Genomic DNA, 27,134 nt, shown 5'->3' with positions numbered 1-27,134 from the left:
ACATACTCTTGTGTGCCAAGTAAAACACAAACGTGCAGAAAAGCTTGCACATGAATGCTTAAATAGTTTTTCAACAGTAAGAAAAAGAGGGAAGTTAAAGGTGCCTGGCTTTTAAATGCTAACATTACTGTAATGTAGTTTCACATGCAAAATTTCAAGGTGTTTTGGTCAATTTCTGTCAGCACTGTGTGACCCACCACATGGGACATTCACAATATCAGAATCTTAACTTCATATGACAGTTCTATACCCTTTAAGCAAACGGAGTAAGGAGTATTTAAACAACTGGTGCCATCTTCTACCTGGACCTGTCACTGAAGCAATGGGGAAACACGCGCTTTGATACTACCTTTCAAAGAGGCATACAGGACAGCAAATGACAAAAATACCCAAATGTTTAGACTTCAGAAAAACACATTTACTTCTAAAAACAGCCACCTCATTGATCACAGAGCTTCCTGTCATTTCCCCCATACCATATTCATTCTCAGTCTGCTCCTAGCACCCGTTCTCCCCATAGCTGCTGTCCTCTCTAACTCAGATTTAATATTTAATTTTACATTCTTATGCCTAGCCTCAGCTGCTGCCCACATTGCTACTGTTCCACATCATCACGCTTGGAAAGCGATGCCACTGATGTATTGAAAACAGCCACTCTTTTTACTGTTTTAGTACTAATTAAGAATTCTGAAAAAGATGGTCAACTACTTTTCCAAAACTTTGTTCCAGTTGAGCACACCTTTCTCCAATACTTAGGAATTTGTATATAGGTCAAAACCAGCACTGAAATGCAATTTCCTTCCATTTCAGACAATCAAGTTTTTTCCCAAGTCTGATGTGTAAAATTGAAGGCAACATGTCAGATAAGGCTGAAAGATGTTGGAAGTTCATGAGTTTATGATTTTAAAAAATTATTTAATTCAGTAATTCAGAGTTACAAATTCATCATTAAGAATTTCTCTTTTTAAAAGCCTTTAAGATCTGGAATACATACTAAGTGACAACTTCCTGAAGCAACTGTAGAAATGAAAGTGAATCTAAGTAATCAATGGGGCGGAGTCTAGTTGGAGGCCTGTATCTAGTGGAGTGCCTCAGGGGTCAGTACTGGGGCCTATATTATTCAATATATTCATAAATTACTTGTATGAGGGAACAGAGTGTACTATCAGCAAGTTTGCTGATGACACCAAACTAGGAGGAGTAGCTGACATGCCAGAAGTCTGTGCTGCCATCCAGTGGGACCTGGACAGGCTGGAGTGTTGGGCAGGGAAAAATTTAATGAAATATAACAAGGGCAAATGTAGAGTCTTACATCAGGGTGGGAACAACCCCAGGTTCCAGTATAAGTTGGGAAATGACCTATTAGAGAGCAGCATAGCAGAAAGGGACCTGGGGGTCCTGGTGGACAGCAGGATGACCATGAGCCAGCTGTGCCCTTGTGGTCAGGAAGGTCAATGGCATCCTGAGGTGTATTAGAAGAGGGTGGTTAGTAGGTCAAGAGAGGTTCTCCTTCCCCTCTACTCTGCCCTGGTAAGACCACACCTGGAATATTGTGTCCAGTTCTGGGCCCCTCAGTTCCAGAAGGACAGGGAACTGCTGGAGAGAGTCCAACACAGGGCAACAAAGAGGATGAAGGGAGTGGAGCATCTCCCTTATGAGGAAAGGCTGAGGGAGCTGGGTCTCTTTAGCTTGGATGAGACTGAGGGTGTCTAAAGGTGTTTACAAATATATAAAGGGTGAGCATCACGAGGATGGAGCCAGGCTCTTCTCGGTGACAACCAATGGTAGGACAAGGGGTAATGGGTTCAAACTGGAACACAAGAGGTTCCACTTAAATTTGAGAAGCTGCTTCTTCTCAGTAAGGGTAACAGAACACTAGAACAGGCTGCCCAGGAGGGTTGTGGAGTCTCCTTCTCTGGATACATTCAAAACCCACCTGGACACATTCCTGTGTAACCTCATCTAGATGTTCCTGCTCCAGCAGGGGGATTGGCCTAGATGATCTTTTGAGATCCCTTCCAATCCCTAACATTCTGTAATACAGGCAGGTCTCCACTCCAATAAGCATGAAGTTCTGAAGAGAAAGAACAGGTACTATTCACATTCGTAGGTGGCACTGACTACCTAAGTAGAAACCACGTGCTGAAGCTGGAGCTTTTACAGGAAGAAATAACTTCAAACAACTAACCCATTTCTTGATCAAAAGTTTTATTCTCTTAAGCAATATCTGCAGAGGCATGACAATGGCACTGCAAGAAGATAATCTGCTATAACCACACAACAACCAACTAATGTTCATGAAGTTTGAACTATAGTATTGATAAATAGTTCTCTGGCTGCTGAGATGCCTCTGGTAGCAATAAATGTATACCTTCTTCACGTAGTCTTAATAGATTATATGCAACAACTAGACATTGTTTGAGATCACATCACCTTCTCACTAAATTAAAAAAAAAATCACTTGAGAGGAATGGATCAAACTCTATAATCAATTAGCCAGTGAGTGGAAAATCAAGGACTATTTTAGACAAAAAGAACACAGGTACTTGTGAGAACACAAAACAGAACCTATTTAAGGGAAAGAAAAAAACCAAACCACCTCTCCAAAACCAATAAATGCTTGCTACTTACTGGCAGGAACAGGAGAACCCAAAATAGGTCCAACATTGCTTGGAGGAGGCAGAGCTGATGGAAATCTCATTTGTGCTTCTCCTCCGTATCTAAAGTTTCCATGCAAAGACAAAAATTCCTCACATTTCATACATAGTCCCCTTTATTTTCATGTCTTTGAAAATTAACAGCAATTTCAGGATTCTTTTTAAATGGGGAATAAAAAAACTCACCATAACTTTACAGAAATATTTGTGACCGTATGATACTTTTAGCAGAAGAAAACTAACGGAACATGCTTCATATTAAAAAGCACTAACATATGCAACTGCAAAGATAAGTTAGATGAACAACTAAGTATATTTTTGTGGACATTTTAACTTCTGCTGATTATGTGATATGAACATGCTTTAAAGAGAAATTTACCAATTCTCAAAATCAGGCTGATGTCTTAGAATCGTTTTAAGGTTTGCCTCTACAGGAAAGTGGACAGAAGGACACATTTGAGACAGCTCATGCTTATCCTTCTACTGTCTACAAATGATTTCTATCCACCTCTCTCCTATAGTGCTACATGCGCACTTTTTAAACATCTTTCCTTGCTAATACCCATCTCTCCAGACCTATTGTCTACATTTTCTCTGGAATACAAGCATCCCAAAGGGGAACTATATAGAAATCACCATTACAGGAAGCTTCCTTTGTTGATGAGCCCTAAATTAGTGCAAAGGCATTTTCTATCAGGTTTAACAGTCTATGCTCATTTTACAACAAAGCTTGCTCAAGTAGCAGATTAAAGAGTCTGCACAATTATTCACTGGCTATAGTGATCCTGCACATAATGTTCGGAAAAAACTTACAGAATTGAAACTTACCTGAAGAATGCTCGAGTAGCCCAGGCAGATACCTCTCTATCACATGCAGCATTAGAACAGGCCAAGATAAGGCAAGTGGCACAGGCCTGATCCTCCTGCAGCATATTATACTATTAGTGTGGCAGCTTATATCAAGTTGATAAAGAAATGTATAGGAGTTACATTGCTCAATAAATAAATAGTAAATACTTTTTGCATCATTTTACTTAGAAGGCAAGAAAATCAGCTCTTCCCAGTTATAGATAGGAAATGAATCATAGTAAGGCATTCCACTATAGCGGCTAAGTTTTCCTATGCGGTTTTTGAAACACGGTATGATTACTGGTAGGAAACCGTCTCCATGTCTGTCACCTAGTTATGACTAAGATTCATGCAATTTCTACATACATGTAACTTAGGATTGTGTTTGAAGAAAAAAAATCTATACAAATTATGGTTTGCATATTTGTGAGGAATGTTAAAATAACACTCAGTATGTCCTATCGAAGTACAAGAGAATAGATTACAGTGAACAGATCCTAATGACAGATGACAGATACAAATCAGTACTAGACAAATTAAAATTGTAATCCATTATAGCTTCCCTCTTGCTTGTTTGTTATTTACCTTAAACAAAAAGAATTAGACCAATTACACACATTTCTACAGGCCTTTGAAATGTAAAATCCTCTTATAGTGGCAGGAATTTAAATTTTTTTTAGAAACTCTTCCTCCCCTGCTCTTAGATGAACTCCTTTCCTAAACTAGGAACTGCATCATACTTCTGCATACAAGACATACAAGAATTTCAGGGAAAGTGAATTACACTTCAATTTTTAGATACCATAAGAAGTTATTTCTCATTATACAATCTTGTTTTATGTAGATAATACAGGAAGAAAAGCTAATACTTTAATTGATAAATGAAATATTAACTAGAAGTTTATAGCAACAACAAGAAGATGCTGAAGGGATTAAATTTACATAAATATTATAAGTCTTCCATTTTTTGTCACATGTCGAAAGTTCTTACCTGATGCAACTTGAAAAATCTTTCAATCTCTTCGCCATCTCCACCTACATTGCTAACAAGCAGATGCCGCAGCTGATCAACAGGTCTGAGTTTATGAAACATAAAGCTCCCCTAAAAATAACCCAAAGTTAGTTAGAATAAAGTTGTATTTACTCAGACCATCCCATCACCCTGTCCCTACAATGCTTATCTTCATAAATACAAATTTTCCTTCATTGCGCTACTGGATCAAAGTATAATGTGAATGGTGCCCAAAGCCCAGCTCCCATTCACATACAGAGAATTCTGTAGTGAGTCTAGGAAAGGCAAGAAAAATATTAAAATTGCTAGAAATTGTCCATAAAGTAAGTTAAATGTGTGCTTCATACTAGGCTAAGAACAACAAAATGCAAACACATAGCACACAAATACAGAAAAGAAAGGCTTTATCTTTCTAATCCTCAAAATTGCCTAGAAAAGAAATGCTTGAAGAATTCAGGATCAAGGGCATTGTAAGACTCTACACATAAACATCTTGCCTGTGTCCACAGCAACTACTGGAGAGGGTCCATTTAGTGCCTTTAACAAAATAGCTGTCATGAAACATACGCAGGTTGAGTCTAGAGGTTACAAGACATTAATGATTAAATATTTCTTTTTCAAATTGCCTATTTGTTAATATGTTAAGTGCCCTAAAACGTTGCTAAATGTAATCAGAAACATACAAAGGGAAGTTTGTTTTTCTCGTGGGTTTTGTTTTTTAAAACCCTTTCAAAAACTACTTTTGGGACTTCTATAACAAAGCATATACCTAGGAATCCCTTGTTTGTTTCAATTTCATGTAATCATGAGTGTAACCAAGTTTAAAAGAACTTCTCAGATGATCTGTACCTACAAGGGTCTCTTGAGAGCAATGAAAACTATTCATACACTGTATAAGAGAAGCTGGCCCAACAGCTTTGAGTAAATTTCAAATGGTTACAGATGGTTTCAGCAATCTTCTTCCTAATTCCTTTTCATGTTCAGAATATAATCCTCAAAGCATATACAAAATGAATAAACATGGACAGGTTTAGATCAGTCTTCCAACTTTATATTTACTCTTCTGATTTCCTGTATTAAGAAAAGTAATACTAACCTGGGCTGAAAGCAAAACAAACTTCTTAGGTGGCAGCATGTGTTGCTGTACAACAACGGGTGAATCAGTTATTGGAATACTGTCTTTATTTAGTGGTGTTACAATCTTCTGAACTTTAAATTCATCGATAGTAGAGAGAGCCCAGGAATGTCCATCAACACGAGTGGTCATCTGAACAAAAGATAGGTATCATCCAAAGTTTGGTAACAGATAATACATTTTGTATGTTCATGGTGATATTTTCCTATTTACCATTTAAAATTATACAGAATAGAATCTACTTTTGACCCAAGAAAACCCAGAGCAAGTTCTTTTACAGTCTAACAGAAGGTTACCACCAAATGTACAGCTACATGGGAGACAAGGAATAATATATCACTTCTGAGGGATAGGGATAGTGTTTTGTATTTTAATGTAAAACAACTTGCTAAGTGGGATCCTTTAATTCTGCTACAATATAAACTCAACAGAACCAAGTATCAAAGACAAAATGAATTTCAACTATTTCCTAAAGAATAAAAAAATGCTGCACTTGAATCATAGAGGTTTAGAACGCTTTCACAGTTGGGAGCAGTACTTCAAATAAAACACCAGAAGGGACATAAGGTAGTAAAGACATTCTAGAAAACTAGGTATACTAACAACAAGGAACTGCTGCTCAAGAAAAGGCTGCAGGTTTGTTTGGGAAACCTACCTGTGTCACTGTTAAATGCTTTGGAAAAAAGAGAGATGCCAGTACTTGGGATATTTATGTGTAAGTTTTTTCAGGGAAGGATCTGGAGTGATTATAAAGCTCCACTGTAAGTTATTAAAACTGCACATAAATCAAAACTTGACTTTGACTTTGAAACTTATAGAGTCTCTCTACTCCAACTCTACTACTGCTTCTCCAACAATACTATTTTTGACATGTCATTTGTCACATCAGTAGAAGACTTCAGACTTCCTTCAGAGCTGGAATACACGAAAAGTTCTCCCTGAACTGAAGCATAAGGCAACTAACCCCCCACAGCTCCTCTTACAAGCCCACTTATGTAACAATTGGGAAAAAGAAAATCAGAAAAAAAAATGAAATAATGAAGAGATTAATTATGTCTGAAATATAAGGAAGATGTGGCAGTTTAAATCAGTTTAAATAAACTCAAAGCCTCTAGCACCTACTTTTTAGACAATCTTTGCCAAATTTTATCCTCATCAACAAACACCACTGTGGACTGTGTCTTCCTGTGCTTGTGCACAATATGCAGCAGGTTACAGACAACATTTTCAAATCTGTTATTAAGTCTTAGAAGTCAAGGCAATTGCATACGTGGCTCGCATCATGCTAGAAAGTATGGCTGAACTAGGAATTCCTACTAAGAGATCAGATCCAATTCACTGACAAAACTGCCTGCTAATTTTTTTTTCTTTGAAGTATACTGACTAGTGGCTTTGTAAATGTGTCCAAACTGCTCATGCAAGTTTTCAGTGAACTATCCAGTTCTTGAAGATAGTATTATTCAAGTATCTGTTGTCAGAAAGGAAAAAATAATATCTAGATTCCATCAAAATTGTATAGAAGTTTGCTTTAGTACCTGTGTTTCCATCATTGGCTTTTGAAAAGGGAAGGAATCATGATTGATACACCAAAGGATGTCATTATCCTCATTTTCTGAAGCTGCCATTAACAGGACTCCTAGCAAGAACACCAATATTAAGTTTGTATTAGATGCAATAATAATGTATGAGATAGAAGTGAATTAATTAATTCATTATGTAGTAAAAATCAATCTTTAAATTCGAATCACACAACTTAAACAGCAAATAATATCTCCTGCGTTTGTATGTCACAGGGTTCTTTAAAAAGTCACTTTCAACACCACTTGCTGTCTACTCTAAAAGACATAAACAAAAATGAGGCTAAAATAGGTAGAGCATGTCTCAAAAAATAGATATTTAAACAGATCATGGATTTCTATGCTCAAACAATGCACCTTGCAGAAGAAATAAATTCTGAAAAATATTACAAACTTCCACTTCCAAAACCTTTCCCAGTAACACACAGAAGCCATGTTACATTCTCAGTTACTCCCACTACTTCAAACTCCACAATCTAAAATCAGTGTGATAGTGACTGTCACAAGGAGGGAAAAAAACCAAACAAACAAACCCACAACACAAAACAAAACCCAACCAAACAAAAAAAACCACAAACAACAAAAACAACAACAAACAAACAAACAAAAAGTCAATCTCCTCTGAGCCGTGTTCCACTGCTTACCTTTGCTATAAAGAGCTCTGTGAACTTTTGCAGGCTTCTCCACACTAGAAGAAGCTGAAAATCCAGGTGGCAAACGGACATGAACCAAGGTTAACATGGAGGGACGAGCCATTGGATGCTTAAATTGTGAAGTACTAAAATATAGTCGGACACCTGTACAAAAGATTAAGAAACGTCATCATTTTGCTGAATTGTGCAGATGCCATTTACCAGTTTAAAAGGGGAGGAACTAACATTGCTTTCTTACCTGCATGTGTGATTGCTAATAGTTGACAGTCTATGGATTCAGAATTTTCAATCACTGCTATTTGAACAATAGGCTTAAATACAGAACGATCTATTGTTCTAAAAAACAAAACAAAAAGCCCACACACACTCTCAATCCAAAGAAATGAGCAAACAGCATTTTTCAAAAACATAGCATGAAACTATTGCTCTTAAAGGAAACCTCTTAAACTACAATTGTCATAAATATACCTGGCAATGGTCCCAGCAGCAGAAACTATAGCATTTTGTGAAAGAGAAGTAACTCTTGTCATTCCTTGACCATCTTGTCCCAGATCATAAACCTGCAATTCAATAAAGCTGCTTAGTGGTTTACATATGAATTAATACAGCCTCACCTATCAAGCAGCAACTCAAACTCTATTTTTATCTCATCCTCATGTTTTCATACAATGGAGGGGAAGATCAAAAGGGTACTTTTTCTCAGAAGATAGTATTTTAAGTCTTCAGCACACGCTTTGTTACGAACAGATACACTGGAATAATACCCTGACATACATACAGAGAATTCTGAGGTACTGAGGAAAACTTTAAAAAGTATATACACATTAGCAACATAGCCAGTAGTCATAAGAAGCCACATACTTGCAGCACTCCTTTTTCTGAGCGGGTATATAAGATATTTCGAGAGTTGTCAACCGCAATTTGAACTACTGGATCTGAGGAGGCAAGAAACCAGCAAATCAACACTGGATTTGGTGAAAACAAGTTTAAGACAGAGTATTTATAAAATAATTAACAGTAAGTTAACAAAATCTGCAGGAGTCCCACACATGACGTCTACTGGAAGCAATGTAAAACAGCAATCAATTTCACACAATTATTACTAAACTAAAAAAAAAAAAAAAAAAAAAAAAGGTGCATAAAGTTGTATAATTTCAACTTTTTCACTAAACATTGAAACAGGCTAAAATTACTTGCTTAAGGATTCTACTGTTTGCAGTGATCCTACTAGGCACATATTAATTTTGTTCTACAGTATACTAACTTTAGTTATAGATGTCAAACTTCCTAGATTTTGGTATCTATATCCTGAACTAGACACACAGGACCTGATTTTTATAATCATCAACTACTACAAGTTTCATTGACAATAACTAAATGCTCTGAATTAGAAAACTATCCAGCCTGAGTTTTTGATAGTATTATTTAAAAGCTTACATTGAATTATTGGGTAAGTCTTTAACATCTGTACTTACCATCCTCTGAGAATGTGAACTGCAGCAATGAAGGAATAAGGAAAGACAGAGCGCTCTTTGAATGATTAATTTTTCTACAGCGCTGGCTAAACCAGCCTGCTTCAGCCTACAATTTAAAACAAATACAGTGTTGAAAGAAAAACAAAACAAAAAACAAACTAGCAGTTATATTCAGAAAGTCCTTACCAGGACAAGTAGGAAAACAAGTAAAAATCTAACTACACATCATTGATTTAATTGAAAAAGTACATACTACTCAATTGAAAGAAATAGCTGATCATTAAAAGGAAAATTTCACATCAAAAAGGGTGCAGGATGTCACAACTTTAACTTTTTAGTTGACCTAGGTAGTCTTGCTATTCCTCAAAGATACTTCTTCAAAGATAATACACCTGCACTGACGTCAGATCTGTTGTGCAATCAAGTCATGCAAAGTAATTATGGAATAAAACAAGACAACAAACATGACATGTTTTAGAACTCTTAGTCCCTACATTCCACAACCATGAAACAACAAAAAATGCCTGTGTGTAAAACCTATAGTCACCTGGTATGCTACTTCATATAAGCAGCCATCTTTTCCAGCCAAAAAGATACGCCCATTATCAGTAGATGTTATTGCCAGAATATAAGTATTGTCAGTAGGGAGCGAATAGAGAGGGTCTGGTAGCAGCTGCATTCCGCCAGACATACTGTCATTGAGTGATCCAGTACCTCAAAAAAATTAAGAATTAATAAATAAATCCTCTTTAAGTTTTTAAGTTGTTTTAATAAATATTACAAGTCTGTGATAAGCCTTTCAGAAAACAGGAAAAAATTACAGTAAATTTTGTAATTACTAACCACATTCTGGAATAGCTATTCTTCAAAGTGAAATGCAGAGTAACTAATCTTCTGTTTTTAAAAAAATGAAAGTAAATTGTCAGTGTAAGTTTCCAAGTAAGGAAATGCCATGTTTTTCATTTCTATACAATGCCATCTCCTCTAAATTGTGACAAGTCTAAAACACAGATTTCTACTTTTTTTTCTCTTTTATATCAAGACAGCATGCGAAGATAGCAAAAGATTGTAACCTTCTCACTTTCTTCATACAATTGTGTATTCTCTCTATTAATATATATGGCATAAAAATATGGTATCAGGTTCTCAGCTTCTGTGGTTGGAATACAAATGCCGAACAGGTTAACTAACTGTATTCACCAATTCCAAGATTCATGCCCATCTCTTCTCTCCCTCTCCAACATGCTGTTTAATTAACAGGAGCACCTGTTTTAAAAGCTGTTTTTCTGTTTAACAGGTGAATAATACAAGTCAACACTCATATAGAAGTCCAGAATCCAGGAAGTGTACACCCCATAAAAATTATTTGCTCCTGCCTGTAACATGATTAAAAATTAGCAAGGTGCTTAGCACTTGGCCTTGTTTTTCTTTTTTTTGTTTTTCCTTTTCTTTTTTTCTTTTTAAAATGGCTACTAATAAAACAACTGTGTATTCCTGTTAGTGTACCACTGAAATGAGAGAATTACCTGCTTGTATATTAGCACAACTGAGGCCTAAAATCACAATATCAACAGGGGTAGCCAGAACAAGTAAGTGTCGTACATGAGGCTGGAAGATACCTAAGGAAGGGGAGAAATTGAAATTTTAGTTTGCAGCCAACCTCTCATTACAATGATGTATTCAATGTATCCATTGGACACATGGACTGATTACAGTGAGTAGACATATGTAAGACTAACGATCTATGAAACTCTAGAACTAGAAAGCAGTATCAATCAGCAGCTCAGCTTCTAGTTCATGAAACACAGCATCTTCGACTTTTCCTTATAAACGTGCTTCTTTTAAATTCAACCCTATTGCCTCTTCAACATTGACTTCACTGTTACCTAAACAGTAGCTAACAAAAGAACTGGGAGGGCTAGAAACCAGGATCTCATGGAAGTTACTACTTGAATGTATAAATTTATAAACAGTAACTTTTGTTTTTCTGAGTATGCTATGTGCCACAGAATATAATGTGGCAAAAAAATGCAAGCTTATCAGTGCAAATGAATGTTAAACTACAAATTATTTTTGGCTTGTAATTAATTTCATCTTTCTAAAACCAAAACAAACTCAGGTATCATGTGTATACATATCTACACACACAAATCATGGATTTTCACATATGTACATATGTAAAACATACACAGAAGGGTCCGTAACTGCCTAATTCTACACACTGTAATATATGCCTTACCTCCCTTTGGCTTTACAAGACCCACTGCAAGAATTGTTTCACTAAGACCATCAAAATAAGCCAGATCTCCCCTGTCAACAAGAAAACAAACAAACAAAATAAAACTTCTCATGTAGTATCACATAATAACAAAGTAAAAGAAATCCTGTTCTGTATATTTTAAAACTATTAATATTTATTGTAACACTGAAGCCACCTACATCTTCCAGTTCGGGTGGAAGCAAGTCCAGCAGAATGGAATGACACAGAAGTTTCACAGCAGAATTACACTGGCAATCACTGGAGATATTTGGAGCCCCTATAGCTGAGTTTCAAACCTCAAACCCAACTGCAGTATTTTATATTTTTGGATTTTGTTAATTCATAGAGTCTACTCTGAATTAGACAATTTAGCATCTGCAATGCTGATTAACATCAAGAGAGAGGAACTTATATGATTTTTTTTCCCATGAAAATTATCTAAAGCAAGAATTCCCAGCCTCCTCCCCAGCATCTTACAATTAGCACTATGCTGTGATATTTGGAGAATGTATTTAATCCACTGTGATATAATGTAAATGTATGGATAGGAGCTATGTGAGCTACCATTTGAACCTTAATCTTCTTGGAAAATGCAACAATGTGTATAAAACAATTATTTCTAAAAGAATTTTTATTATATAGGCAAATAAGCAAGTAAATCTGCACATTATAAACTTATCACTGCCATTTGAAAATATAATGAAATAATTTTCAGTTTTATGCATCCTTAAAATAAACTAGGCAGGAGGGCTTCAATCATACTTCAAAGTACTAATGCTGTATTGCTTACCATTGTGGGAATGATTTGCCACTGTACACATCAGAGTACTTAGTAGATCTACTCAGAAAAGTTAGGCAATTAGTATAATTTTTTTCTACTATTTTGGTGTAAGCAAAACCCTAGCATAAACGCAGCAATAACTTTAGGATATTAGTTGCGCCTAACCCTAAGCAAGTGCATTTTCCTTTCTTACATCTCTAGATGATCTGGAAGCAATATTACTAACTCTTAAAAAACCTTAAACACTTGTTATTCAAAAGTTTTAGTAAAACTTAAGAGTACTCAAAATAAGTTAAACTGAACAGCACACCACACACCTGTGCCAGCAGTAAACAATCTCTCAATACTGCAATCACTTAATTCTGGTATAATAACAATAAAATATCATCAGAAATGTGTTCTCTGCATACCCGTCTTCATAGTTCCACATAAAGATGTCGCTGTCGATGGTCAGCCAAGCTCTGCTGATTTCTGGAAATACTCCCATCATACAATTGCACTGCATATCTGAAGCACTGCTGATGTAAGGTCTAAATGCATTTCGGTTAGTAAAGGCAAAATTGCCTTTGGAACATTTTAAAAAAATAACATTATTTTATATACAGTAGTACACACTACGTACCATAAATATTCAAAGTTCTTCATACAGAAACCAGTTCCACCAGCAGCTCTACCCAAATGGACCTTGTTACCACTTGGAGCCTTGTGAAGTGAACATGAACCATAGCAACCTTCATTACTGTAAGTCTGACAGAAAGATCAGAGAACAAGATTTTTGAAGAAAAAAGCTAGTTTCTAATAATATTAGTTACTTACACAACCTAACACATTATTTTTCATAAGGATACGTCCAAACTGCTCCACTAGCTCCGGGGGAAGGGGAACTCTGCGGACTGAGCTGATCTCTGGAAGATTAGGTATTGACAGCAAACCTGGTCCTTGCAAAGGATAATCCATATCTGACATACCAGAAACAGTAGGGCTACCTGCAAGTAAGACCAACAAAATACGTTACACCTCTTATAAATAATAATAAATTTAAAAAAAAACAAAAAACAAAAAACAACACATTTATATTCTCCTTCTTTATCTTTATCTGATTGTTTCCTAATCTGTGAAATCTGAATTAGACAAATAGCATTTCCCATTTTACTTTAGATGAATAATACAGGCCTTCTGGCTACTCAGAAAAAAAGTTATTGATACTGCAGAGACTCCAGCTGTACAATACCACTATTTGCAAAATATGTGTGAACAAAGGTTTCAAGAGAAGCAGGACCACAAGCAATAAACCTAAATCTCAAATTAGACATGAGCAAACAGATTTCCAAACAAACTTTTACAATAACTCATCTGGGCCCCTGCCTACCCTTCATTCAATTTTTTTCTGTGATACTCTCCAGTCCTTTTTTCATCATGTGGCAAATCATTAAATGTGCTGTGTGAACAAGCCAGAAGCATATTTCTTCACCTAGAAAAGCTGATCTATACTACCAGTACCATGTTAAATACCCACATGCACCCATTATTTTATGTTACATCTACCCACAATGCTGCTACACACATCGCATTGTATCATATCAGAAAAGAGGCACTCTTTGCTTGTATCCTGACACTTGCTGGATATATACGAGGTTGCCTACAGCTCTAGAATGCTTCTTCAGTGGATCAGTGTTGGCATCAATGAACTAGGAAATGCTGTCTTGATGTTTTAAGAACAAAACCAATGTGTGACAAAAAGCATACCTTGTATCATTACTACATGTGACATATAGCTACGAACTAATAAAAGTCATTAAACGAGGCTTAAGAGATACTTTCAGGCTGCTTGTAATTTAGTGATGGTGCTGGGCACTTAGGAATCTTACGAGCATTCTGCAAGAGACATCCCAAAGGACTGCATGGAAAACAAGGGCCATTTTCTTCACCTGCTGGAGGGAGATAGGGCCAAGGAGCCAACCCAAGCCCACTCCTTCTGCGAGGCTCCTGCAAACACGGAGCAATCCCCCACCCACAACTATCACCCACACACCAAAGGCTCCACTACACGCCCCCAAAGCCAGAGAAGTCGCCAGACTCAGCCCCACCGCCGCTGTCCCCAGGGCCTTGCCAGGGCGGCAGCCGCTAAAGGGAGCGGGTCCCCCGCTGCCCGCCGAGGGTCCCCCGGCGTGGCCGGCCAAGGCCGCCCTGTCGGGAGTCAAGGCGCGGCGGAGGCCCCGAGGTGGACCGGAGGGGGCGGCCCACCCCACGGAGTTCTCCTCACCAGGCGCCGGCACCGCCAGCAGCTCGGACAGGTCCGGATAGCAGCGATCGTCCTGGATCTGCCGGTCGATGATGCGGCCCGCGATCTCCAGCGCCTCCTGCGCGGCGGGCGCCGCGGGACTCATGGCGGCGGGCATGGCGGCCAGGCCCGGGCCGGGCAGGGCAGCGCGGCGCGCGGGGAAAAGGCGGGAGCTCCGCACCCGCCAAAGCCCGGCAGGCCTTGCGCGCGCGACGCGCTTCCGTCGCGCCAGGTCCCGCTTCCGTCAGTGGGAAGAGCGCGTAGGCCTGTCCGAGAGGAGCGCCTGGGGGGAGGCGGCGCATGTGGCCTCTTGCGGCTGGACGGGAGCTGCCGGAGCTGCGCGGGCTGTGACGGCCGCGTCGGGGTTGCGGTGCCTCACCGAGGAGCCCTGTAGGCCTGCGGGCTGCCCGAGGGCCCGGCGCGATCCGTTGCGAGGATCCTCAAAGGCACAGGATGGCCCCGAGGAGCGTGGCAGGAAGTGGCTCCTGTCAGTGATGTGCGGCCTTGAGCGGTTCCCTGTCTGCTCCGCGGTCACTGTAGCTTTGCGGGTGGCCCCTGTGACAGCGCAGTCACTGCGAGCCTGATGTGATACTGTAGCAGGACCATATGTATTAGACTTACTCAAAGATACGCTGATTTAGTGTGGAGTCATGTAAGCCTGAAGCAGTGAGGGGACTCCCCTCCCAAGGCATACACAAAGCCTCAGGAGCAAAGGTGTAGAAGCAGAGGGAAGTCACCTTTGCACTGTGCTGACCTGGTGGGGCTGCTGTTTTACATCAATATGAGTAGCAGATTGTTAACTTGCCAAGGCTGGGCCTCTGTTGAGTGATGTGTCTGCTCTGGAAAGTGTAGGCATTCCCAAATTGTCATAGGAAGCCTCAGGGTTGTGTGAAACTTGGATTCCAGGGAATGGGTCTGTTCTGTACGTCATGTTTGCTGCCCTGACTCTCGGCTCCAGGGTTGATCCAGTGCCCATTCTGGAAAGCTTCGTCTAGGAGAGGCACGTGGCATTGTTAGCAAACGAGACACATAACCACAGACGTAGTTATATGTGGTGCTTTTATTTCAGCGCTGGGAAAACAGGGGTTTGCACCCAAAGCTGGCTTCGACCACTGATTCGAACTCCACTACATTTATACAATTTGGTTACATACATATTCATTAGGGTTACGACGTATGTATTGCATATTCATCAGATTTCACAACTATTTCACAATATCAGTTGCAACACCTAGGAACTACTCTAAGCATGCGCAGTGTCCTCTGGTGGTCGTTCAGGGTGTCTTCAGGATGAAGTAAGGAGTCTTCTTCACTCGTGTACTTTTCACCTTTTGTCACTGCACATGCACGCTGTTCCTATGTTCATTGTGAAATCATGTAAAATTCTTGGATTTCTTAGATGTGCATTCTCAGCACATCAGCACATCCTATCCTTTCAAGATAAGATAAGGACTAACTGAGGACTAACTTTCAGTTCTCTTTTTGTATACAACCTTCAAAGCCTCAAGATAAGGTAAGAATCTTGGATATAGTTTACAAAACTTAGTTACAACTATAACAGCATGAGAAAGGAAACAGCCCCAGCTCTGTCTTCCAAATGGACAACTGAAGTTAAGCCCTAAATCCTGCAGGGTTTACATGGCAAAGTAGGAAATCCTCCCTGTATCTTTTCAAGATTGAAAAGCTGTTGGCCAGTCACTAGTGGGGTTCTCCACGGCTCAGTTTTAGGGGCAGTGTTCTGTAATGTTTTTATAAATGATTGGATTGCGTGAATTAAATGCACATTAAGTAAGATTGCTAATGATACTCAACTAGGAGGACCTGTGGGCTCCTTCAAGGATAGAGAGACCTTAGAGAGAGATCTGGATAGACTCTACACCTGGGTGGCTACCAACCATATGAAATTTAACAAGAGCAAGTGCCAGATTCTCCACCAGGGATGGGGTAATCCTGGTTATGCATACAAACTGGGGGATGAGAGGCTGGAGAGCAACACAGTGGAAAGACATCAGGAGGGTTGGGTTGATGACAAGTCAAATATGAGTCAGTAGAGTGTCCTGGCCACCAAAAGGGCTGGCCATGTCCTGGGTGCATCAAGCGCAGCATTGCCAGCCGGGCGAGGGAGTTGACTGTTCCACCACTGCACTGGTTTGATTCCATGTAGAGTACTGGGTGCAGTTTTGGGCAGCTTAATGTTTGTCAAACAGGAGATTATTCAAGTATGGATTAAGGAGGGGCAACCAAGATGGTGAAAGGCCTCAAGGACAAGATTTATGAGGAGATGACTTGGTCTGTTCAGCTTGGAGAAGGCTGAGGGGTGTCCCCATGGCCATCTAGAGCTCCATCATGGGGGGCAGCAGCAGGGAAGGTGCTGATCTCTTTCTGGTGACCAGCGATAGGACATGAGAATGAAATTAATCTGTGTCAGGGGAAGGTCAGGTTGGACATGAGGAAATGGTTCTTCTCTGAGGGGGTGGTCAGTCCATGGAACAGGCTCCCAGGGAAGTGGTCACGGTACCAGACCTGTCAGAGCTCAAGGAGCATCTGGATGATGCTCTTAGTCAGATGGTTCAATTGTAGGTGTTCTGTGAGGAGAAGGGAGTTGGACTTGATGATCCTGACAGGTGCCTTCCAGCTTGAGACATTAAGCGGCTCCGTGAAGATGTATTTGAGGCCTGCCGCGCAGCAGTGGCAGAACAGGACATCGCCACGGCTGCCGCCCAAATGCGGGCGAGGAACCATGGTGGGGGGTGGTGTGGGAACAGCAGTTCCAGATAAAGGGCCTTGGACAGGTTGTAGAGAAGTATGTTTTTTATGAGTGTAAGAAGTGATAGCCCAGGCCAGTGAGAAGAATATCTCGGGTCGGAAAACCACTCCCATATGCATGATGTGTGAATGTTGGGCGTGGGTGTGTGAATGAGTGGGTCGGAACGCTTCCCACAGTCACGTGAGTGTGGCGTGTTTCAAATACCATTTGTGAAAAAACTGTCTAACCTCTTGGTCCAGCCCTGTATCTGTAAACATAGAAACTGAGAACTGTTAATAAAAGAGAGCTCAGCTCCGCCTGCCTCTGCTCTCGCTGCTAACAAGAACTCTGTGCAACTCTGCCTGCGTCCCGCTGTGCACCGTTTCTAGTCGCCGCAAGTGGTGCCCCGTGTGGGTGTGTGACCTTTGGAGGCGGTGCCGGCGGACGGGCCTCCCCGGGCGCCTCCGGCCGCTTCCTGCCGGCGCCTGTTGTGGTTCCGGGGCGGCCGCAGCATGGAGCCAGCGGCGGAGGGCGGTGAGCGTTGGGGCAGTGCGGGCCGGGCCCGGCCGCGGCCGCCCCGCGCCCCCAGCTGACCCCCGTCCTTTTCTTTCCCATCTCCTTGCAGACGCTGAGATGCTGGGGGCACCCGACCCGGATCTGGCGGCCACCATGGGCTTCTCCGGCTTCGGTGCGTTGCGATGTGGGCCGGGGATTGCCGGGCGCTCGACTGAGGGGCGAGGGGGGGCTTGCTTGGGGCCGGCGGCCCTTGCTGGGGAGCCCCAGGGGAGGCTGGTGGCCGGAGCGGCAAACGAAGCGGTTTTTCCTGTCGCGCCCCCGGCCTGGAGCTGCTGGAGTGCCTGTGGCCAGGGTGAGTCTCTGATACAGTCTCCTTTTTCTTCATTTTCAGGGAAGAAAGCTCGGACTTTTGACCTCGAAGCCATGTTTGAGCAAACGAGGAGAACTGCAGTGGAGAGGAGCAGGAAGGTCTTGGGTAAGAAATGCGAGCGTTGTCAGCTGACGCATTTTAAGACGTGTTTTGTTCTTCTGTCTTGGGGTGTCATTTAAAGTGTCTCAGACTGGCTGCCAAAAGGGCAAAAAACAAATGCAGTTTTGTTCGAGGAAGACAGCCCTAAGCAACCTGGGGACTGGTAAAAAGCATGTTTTGCAGCAAAGCCAGGAATAGAAGGTTATATAGCAGCCCACAAATTTGTCTCCGTTTTCTGCTGTGCTGGCAGTGGGTAAGTTTTCAAGACAGTTGTTTGAGAGTGGGAGATGAGAAAATTTCTGTCTTGTTGCTTGTAAATAAGCGAACACCATTCTGAAGAACACCATTGGGAGACACTTTTGCATGTTCTGGAACTCCCTTTGCCAGCCCAAATGTCACAGAATCACAGAATCACAGAATCGACTGGGTTGGAAAAGACCTCAGAGATCATCGAGTCCAACCCTTGGTCCAACTCTAGTCCGTTTATTAGATCATGGCACTAAGTGCCATGTCCAATCTCAGTTTAAAAACCTCCAGGGACGGCGAGTCCACCACCGCCCTGGGCAGGCCATTCCAATGCCTGACCACTCTCTCTGTAAAGAATTTCTTTCTAATATCCAGCCTAAATTTCCCCTGGCAGAGTTTAAGCCCATGCCCCCTTGTCCTATTGCTAACTGCCTGGGAGAAGAGACCAATCCCCACCTGGCTATAACTTCCCTTCAGGTAGTTATAGAGAGTGATGAGGTCACCTCTAAGCCTCCTCTTCTCTAGACTAAACAACCCCAGCTCCCTCAGCCTTCAGTCCATGCCTTCTCCCTCCACTTGGACAGTTTGTGCAGAATGTCCGGTTGTGGCTTTTTTTTTTTTTTTTTTTTAATGCTGTGCCATCACAGTTGAGCAGCTTTTATCCTATTAGGTTACATTTAACCTGCTGTCTATGGAGTTAGTAGACCTGAAGCACCTTATCATAAAGAAAGCAGTTCTGTATGAAAGAAAGAGATAATCATGGTGTTGGTGTGTTGGTTGTAGTTTTTATTTTGATTCTGTACAGAACCACAAGAACAGACATCTCTCAAGGCTCATGGGTTTGTGGACTTTAAGACACTGAAATTCAAATATACAAGGGATTCCAAAATTTGATTTGGACCATGTTTTTGTGTTGGCCGAATCTAAACACAACAGCATGTTTCCATGTTGGAAACCTTTTAATGTTTGATACTGGTTCAGACTGAGCTTTCATTCCTTCTGAGAGATTATTTGCTTACACCATGTTTTAATTTAGGAGGGAAATCCAGTAAGCGATTATGAAAACACAATGTTTTTGTGTCAAGACATCTTAAACTGAATCTTGAATGTGTCCCTTCCCTTGTCCCCCTCACCCAAGGTTTTCTAGGGTCTTACCCATAAAATATGCACAAGACATTTTGTTGTTTATGTGGTTGATCATTTTACCAGAAATTACAAAGCTTTGTATGTAACTCAGCTGTTTAGCTTAGAAACAAATTTTGGGATTCAGAATAGAGCAATCAGAATGGTGTATGTTTTACAGCTTTTTGTGGGAGTGGGGTAATGTGAGCATTTTATGTTCAGATTTCTTAAGATATACTGTTGACTTTTAGCTTTTTGGAATACCTATGATAAATTTTGGAAATGTCTTCTCTGCTACCCAACCTGTAGATAAAAAGAAGTGAGACCAAAATGCGTTTCCTGGTCTTGGATCTTGCAGGTGTTTGTGTTTCTCTTCAGAAGAAAATGTTTCCTGGCTTTGCTGTGCAATGTGTTTTTAGTTAACAAACAGTGAGCAAAAAAAGAAAGTTGTGTAGAGAGAAAGTAACTTTTCTCTGTCTAATTGAAATTATTTGAGTACTTTTAGAAATACAGTAGCTGTATCTATTACACTCGTTATCACAGAATCACATAAAGGTTGGGGTTGGAAGGGATCTCTGGAGATCATCTGGTCCAACCCACCTGCTAAAGCAGGTTCACTCAGAGCAGATCGCACAGGAATGTGTCCAGGCACATTTTTAATGTCTCTGGAGGACAGTCCAGAACCTCTCTGGGCAACCTGTTTTAGGGCTCTGGCACCCTGAGAGTAAAGAAGTTTCTTCTCATACTCAGGTGAAACCTATGTTTCCATCTGTTATTGTTCGGCACTGCTGAAAAGAGTCTGGCCCCATTCTCTTCACATCCACACTTGAGATATTTATACACATTGATGCGATCCCCTCTCAGCCTTCTCCAGGTTGAACAAAACCAGCTCTCTCAGTCTCGTCATAAAAAAGATGCTCCAGACCCTTAATAATCTTTGTGGCCCTGTGCTGGACTCCCTCCAGTAATTCCTTGTTCTTCTTAAACAATTCCTTGTTCTTCTTAAACTGGAGAGCCCAGAACTGGAGGATGCAGTACTCCAAATGTGACTGCACCAGGGCAGAGTAGAGGGGGAGGAGAACCTCCCTGGACCTGCTGGTCACAGTTTTCTAATGCACCCCAGGATACTGTTGACCTTCTTGACCACAAGGACACATTGTTGACTCATGGTTTAGTTGTTGTCCACCAGGACTCCCAGGTCCCTCTCCACAATGCTGCATTCCAGCAGGTCCACCCCTAACATGTACCGGTGCCTGGTGTCCTACTGGCCTGTAGTTTCCTGGGTTATCCTTCTTGCCCTTTTTGAAGACTGGAGGGATGTTGGCTTTCATCCAGTCCTCAGGCACCTCTCCTGTTTTCCAAGACCTTTCAAAGATGAAGGAGAGTGGCTTTGCAATAACATGTGCCAGCTCTCTCCACACTCATGGGTGTATCCCATCGGGGCCCAAGGATTTGTGGATGTCCAGTTCGCCTGAACAATTTCTAACCTGATCCTCCTCAACCAAGAGAAAGTCTTCCTTTCACCACACTTTATCTCTTACCTCCACAGTCCATTCTTATTTATATTAATACTTCAAAATGGAAGGTTCTGTTCACTTTGATTTTTTGCACTGTTGCACAGGGATTCTTTTTCAGTAAGTGAATAAACTCTTCATACAAACAACTCTTCGTATTTATATTCCATAAATTATATTTAGAATTCAATTATTTACACCTGTGTATTCTTACATACTAATTTACTGCCTTACGCTATGAAAACTTCATGAACTCTCTGAAGTAATCATACTGATTTAGTATAGTGCTGAAAATATTGAACTATCAGCCTCCTTATATGATCAACTTACTCTTGGTAGTGTGTACAAACTACCAACTGGAATGTGTTTGCATTTTCATTGTGACATTTTGGTTTTCTGAGTGATCATTGCAGTAACAATGGGAATTTAATTTAAATGGAAAAGTAATCTACTTTCAAGTGAAATCCTTTATTTGCTATTGCCTTTTCAAATATTTCACATAGGTCTGAAAATGAAGAAAATTATTTTACTGTCTTCAACAAGTCTCTGATTTTATTATTTTCTAAAAGTCTTTGTCATTTACATACTTTTTCAGAGGCTCGTGAAAAAGAGATGGAAGAGCAGGCTGAAAAAGAGTTTAGAAGTCCATGCACAGATTCATCAGCTTCAGCATCCAGTGCAGCAGGAGGTGGGCCCGTGTTAACCAAAAGGTACTTAAATATAGTGGGAGATTCCATGTAACAGCTTTCTTATCTGAAGAGGATTTTTTTTTTTTTTTGACAGCATGACTGTCATTTAACTTGTGTGAACATGTCTATGTTATCAGAAGTATTTCAGTGGAAATACTGATTTTTATTTATTTTTCTTAATCTGTGCTTTCTTAGTTAATCTGTACATTTACTAGTTAATTTTGCTGTCTCTTACCTAGTCCTATTTGGCATACTTTTTAAAAAATAACCACAATGTTATCTGTGGATTTTTTGAAAATATTAGGGCAAAGATAATAAATACATATGCTGATTTAATAAGCAGCTGTTTTTCCCATAAGATATACTTGTTCATGTCTGCTGAAAAAGAAAGCAAAGTACTGGAGAGCCCCTGTATGCACATTGTATAGAGTTGTGATGGGATTGAGAAAGTATTTTGTTTTGATTTACTCTGAAATTTATTCTCAAATTTGCCGACATTTGTTATTCATAAAAAATGTTACTCCTTTGACAGTTTGAATTCTGAAACCCTGGGAAATCAAAAGTAGCTGAAGGTAATGGGGGCCACAAAACTCGATTGCATGATAGGGATTGCAGAGATCAGTGCACTGTAAACTTTTAAGTTTCTGTGTCTATGGAAGTCTAATCACCCATACAAGACTCTAGTAGACCTAGAGGGTCTTATGGGCTGGTAGAGTCTATACATGGTAGGTTATGATAGACAAATTTGTACTGTTTCAGAGCGTGAAAAAATTATTGTTACAAAATTCACTTTTGGCCTGCTGCTCTATGGAAAACTCAAATGAGCAGTGCACTCTCACTGAAATAACTGCACAATATACTAACCTATAGATCTGGTGTTATGTCTTGTGAATGAGGGAAAAATATTCTGTGCTCCCATTTGCATTTGACAATCTGAGATACCTATCTGGTGAATTAATGAAGGATCACAATAATTTAAATGTAACATGATTGTGTACTGTATATGGGTGACTTCAATATGAAGACTAAATTAAAACAAATGGTAAGGTGGAAAGCAGGCAGATAATATAGAGCCTTTCCATAATCTTCTCATTTCACAATGGACTTGACAGAAGAGAACCCTGGGGACTTTATGTAAAGGAAGATAACAAATACCTTTCAGAATTCTGAGTTATTAGGTAGGCTCTGGTAACTCACAAGAGTTCTGCTGATATTAGGGTTTTGTTTTGTTTTGATTTTTTTGTTTTTACCAAGAATTGAAAGTGGAGGGCATGACATGAAAAGCACTCCTGAAAGTTTTACATTTCCTTGTGTAATATGTAGCTTAGTACTTAGTGTTAAAAACGGGGAGGTCCTAAGAGAGATATGCCATTGTGACTCAGTCTTAGTTCAAAGGAACAATCATAAAACTGACAATCTAAATCTGAAATATAGGATTATCAGCAGTTCCCTTTATAATGTAGATTTTAGTTACTCTAAACTGATCTAACATCTGTAGTTTGTTCTATTCTCTGAAAATGTCAACACTTTCATGCATATTACTTTTAAAATTCCAAGTACTTTCAGTTACCATAGTAGCCCTCGTAATAATTTTTTTAATTGTTGAAACAGAATCGGTCACTCCAAAAAGATGTGAGGAATAGCTACTGATTCTTGTTGCTTTTCAGCTACTTTGCTGTAGAGAAATGTTTACAATAGTTATGATACTTAAGTATTTATGCATAAGTATAATAATAATCTGCCTTGTGAAATGAAAGCGTCTGCTAGTATATGAAAATAAGAAAGAGAAAATAGAGTGGATGATGTGAAGAGAGCGAACACATTGGCAGGGATATACCCATATACTTGTACGTCTCTCAGAATGTTTTCTGTTATTTCCTCTGTGTGCCATCCATGCTCTAATGCAGCTTTTCTTTTTTCCCTGTTACAGCTTGTTTCACTTACTGAGGAGGTAATGAGGGAAGGCAAAAAACAATTTCTTACACTTCTCTGAATCCTGGAAAAGGGGCTGGCAAACTGGTTCTTTCTTCACATCTTCTGGTAGAGTAGGGCTATAAGGCTGAAAGTTGAAGGAAACAAGACTTGTTTTGTCTTTTCTGTCAGCATCATTCCCAGTAACTGTCAGAAGGGTACATAAGCTTTTGGTCTGTCTGCATTGGGATGTTCTTACATTTGACTTTCTTCCAGTCAGGACAGAGGGTACCAGTAGCTGTAGCCTGAGTACTTGGCTGTCCCTGCCAAGCTCGGAGTGTGGTGAAAAGTAGCACTGCAATTCTGTCCGTTTCACATACAGAATGATTACACTGCCACTCAAAATACTGCAATGTTTGATTTGATCAATTTATGCTTGCTAGCAAATGAGGGAATGATAAGGGTAGGCAATTAGGAAGGAAGCTAGATACTGTTCTTGGGTGTCTGTAGAATGATGTGTAAACCTAGGACTCCAGGACTGAAAAGGCCTTGAATCATGTTGTATACATTCTTCTCACTGGCAGCTACAGTATATATTTGGCTCCATTCCAAAACTAATTTAACAGTTTGACTTTTGGGGAACAGATATTGTTAGTCTGGGAATGCGTACCAACTCTTAAAATACAACTATTTTGCATATATAATACTATTGCGAATTTGTTGGTTTTGGGGATGTTCAACTTGAAGAATGTTGAAGGTCCCAAACCATTCCTCACATGCTGGAAAACCTTTCTAGTAGAAAGATATCAATTGCCGTATTGTTGTATAGAAAGAGAAGTCTTTTTATTTGTGTTAGATTTATTAGATAATCATATCCTGATCTAGGTCTTTCAGTGTCTGTGATTGCTATATAAAACAAAGTTTGCATGTAGAAGTAATATCTTTTATTAAGCCAGTAAATACAGTTGGAAAAATTAGACAAGGTTTCAGACATGCAAGCCCTTCTTATCAGTGTAGCATCTGAGGACCTAGTTTGTGTTGGTTTTTGTTTTGATTTCTTCCTAAAATAGGATTTCAGTTGCTTGTCCAACATAAATATTTGCTGTGTAACTTACTACCTGCTTGGTGTGCAGCTGGTTTGGTGGAGCATAGTGGAGCTGAAGTCTCTGTCACAATTACATACATGTTTTCATAATTCTTTATTATGTTCTTAATCTTGTATGTTTTTATTATAGTTTTTAAGTGATAGCCTAAACTTAAATCCCTGTACCTTTGTTGTGTTTTTATTTTCCTTATTAACACATCTTGTGCACTCTGCTCACTCACACAAATGCTCTTAAAATATAATCTCCTAAACCAAGTCTAGCAATTTGAGTTTGGCTCACTCAGCTGAGAGGAACATATGATTTCCACTGCAAGGTATCGCTGTAATGATACACTGTATCTAGTCAAAAGGCAATTTTTTTCTGCTTTTGGACCTTCTGCAAGTTAGAATACTGCTTATTTGATAACTACCAGCAGAGGGAGCACACTTGTTTTGAATAGACTGAGGGAATGCGTGTACTAAATAGCTCTGCTTACTTTTCAGAAATTTTCTAATGCCAAAAATATAGTGTACACAAAATTGATTTGGACAACAGCAAAAAGATAATTTAATTTAACTTTTAGAATGTAGATTTATGATGGTATTAAGTACTTGGTTTGAATTGTCTGGTTCCCTTTTATTCTTTACCAGTGTTATAAAGTAAGTGCCATGCTTTGTGTTCTCGCATGGGTTGTGAAATCCATACTAGTGACGTGGCACTGCTTTTTTGACAATCTGTCTTTTTCTTTGTTTTATTTTTGTCCATTTTTTTTGAACTGTCTGTCACTATGGTATACCTTTTCTTTAAGCTTTATTTTTGCTTTCAAGGTGATGGTGGGCCTACACTTTTAATAAAAAATAGTTTACCTTATACTGCTAATTTCAGCATTTACAAATTCACAACAGTGCTCAACATCTTTTATCTGAAAATTACTATGGAAGTGCCAGTGTTTTTGAAATAATTTTTTTTTTAATTTTTCCATGCAGAGAGGAAACCTGTAGTGGAAGTGAAGACAGCTCAGATGAAGAGTTAACTGGTGCTTCCAGGCAGTCTCAGGCCTCTGCTCAAGGTCCAGCTGAGGATACTGATGATGAAGATGATGAATTCATTGGGCCACCACTTCCACCTGGGTTCAAGGACAGTGATGACGATAATGACAATGATGATACAGAGGAGGAAGAGAATGTAAGTATTTTGCTGCTCTTTAATGTTTTAACACTTTGAGCAGGCACTAATTTTTAAGTGTGCTTTTTCCTTTATCATTGAATTTGCAGGTGAAGTATGACTACTGTTTGAAATGCATTCTTTTATGGTCTTTTCTAATGATTATTCAACAATGCAAATAATTGTTTGCATCTAAAAATATCAGGATTTAAAAAAATGTATGCATGTGAATTTCAAGGGAGATTCATCATAGATTAGTGTATATTATTTACTCTCTTTTGTTTTCACATTATGAAAGAACTGTATAAAAATATTTTGTATAAATGTTTTATATGGTTTATTTCCCAATTCTGCACATATAGAATTTTTTGCAAAAAAGAGGAGGTGGAGGTGGACTTGAATCTAGGGAGAAAAATTGTGCCAAAGCTGTTCTGAGAAAATGAATCAGGGTAACTCAGGGCTTTTTTTTTCTTCACATAGTGTAGCAGCGTGGGAGAGCAGTATTGTTTAGTAATTGAGAAATTACAGGAAGATGCATAACAGCTCTTAAATGGTAAAACTGCGTTTATTTTTGGAGGCAATGCATATGTTCCACAGAACGGGGTAAGGCTTTCAGTAGTAGAGGTAGATTATGAAGAGAAGGTTATGAGCAATATAATAGACAATGTCTATTTCTTTTTAACCCCTCTGTACTATATCATGCTGGGTACCTATTTTCTCTTGTCCTTCATCAAAAATGGCTGCACCTGAGTAGGGCTTTCTGCATTGAAATCTCTGAAATGCAGTCTATTGTGCATATAAATGATTCTGGAAAAAAACCTTGGATTGTTAGTTTAACCTGATGTCATGTGCTAATGAGATAGGGATTTTTTAAATTATTTTATATAGTTGCTTGCATGCCTTTCAGATTTATGTATTCTGAGCACTGAATATAATTTATTTTCATTGTCTCTCTCCAAAGGTCAGTGGAGAGTTTGTTTAACAAAGCTCTT

The 27,134-nt window shown here is 39.6% G+C and overlaps 2 protein-coding genes across 3 annotated transcripts in view; one reads left to right on the top strand and one right to left on the bottom strand.

Annotated features, from left to right (window-relative positions):
- The window catches only part of NUP155 (nucleoporin 155), a 30,581-nt gene extending 15,722 nt beyond the window's left edge, over positions 1-14,859 (bottom strand). The window contains exons 1-16 of the mRNA XM_082075402.1: positions 14,663-14,859; positions 13,248-13,385; positions 12,810-12,906; positions 11,598-11,668; positions 10,885-10,977; positions 9,906-10,072; positions 9,359-9,464; positions 8,745-8,818; positions 8,352-8,443; positions 8,122-8,219; positions 7,875-8,027; positions 7,189-7,289; positions 5,615-5,785; positions 4,498-4,608; positions 3,486-3,580; positions 2,632-2,720 (exon numbers count right to left, since the gene is read on the bottom strand). Of these exons, the coding sequence (XP_081931528.1) occupies positions 2,632-2,720; positions 3,486-3,580; positions 4,498-4,608; positions 5,615-5,785; positions 7,189-7,289; positions 7,875-8,027; positions 8,122-8,219; positions 8,352-8,443; positions 8,745-8,818; positions 9,359-9,464; positions 9,906-10,072; positions 10,885-10,977; positions 11,598-11,668; positions 12,810-12,906; positions 13,248-13,385; positions 14,663-14,798 (1,792 nt within the window). The 5' untranslated portion in view covers positions 14,799-14,859. The remainder of the gene's footprint in view (positions 1-2,631; positions 2,721-3,485; positions 3,581-4,497; positions 4,609-5,614; positions 5,786-7,188; positions 7,290-7,874; positions 8,028-8,121; positions 8,220-8,351; positions 8,444-8,744; positions 8,819-9,358; positions 9,465-9,905; positions 10,073-10,884; positions 10,978-11,597; positions 11,669-12,809; positions 12,907-13,247; positions 13,386-14,662) is intronic.
- Positions 14,860-16,169: 1,310 nt separating this feature from the next.
- The window catches only part of WDR70 (WD repeat domain 70), a 128,581-nt gene continuing 117,616 nt past the window's right edge, over positions 16,170-27,134 (top strand). The window contains exons 1-5 of one of the 2 annotated variants that reach the window (XM_082074887.1): positions 16,170-16,193; positions 18,052-18,114; positions 18,334-18,417; positions 21,889-22,003; positions 25,965-26,163. In XM_082074887.1, coding sequence (XP_081931013.1) covers positions 18,060-18,114; positions 18,334-18,417; positions 21,889-22,003; positions 25,965-26,163 — 453 coding nt within the window. In that variant the 5' untranslated portion in view covers positions 16,170-16,193; positions 18,052-18,059. Of the gene's footprint in view, positions 16,194-17,892; positions 17,961-18,051; positions 18,115-18,333; positions 18,418-21,888; positions 22,004-25,964; positions 26,164-27,134 lie in introns of those variants that run through there. The other variant, XM_082074886.1, reaches the window with a different exon arrangement.

This window comes from Streptopelia decaocto, assembly GCF_964273445.1.
Source record: "Streptopelia decaocto genome assembly, chromosome: Z".
NCBI lineage: Eukaryota > Metazoa > Chordata > Aves > Columbiformes > Columbidae > Streptopelia > Streptopelia decaocto.
The sequence above is the reverse complement of the archived record's forward strand: the minus strand, read 5'-3'. Positions and strand labels throughout refer to the sequence as shown.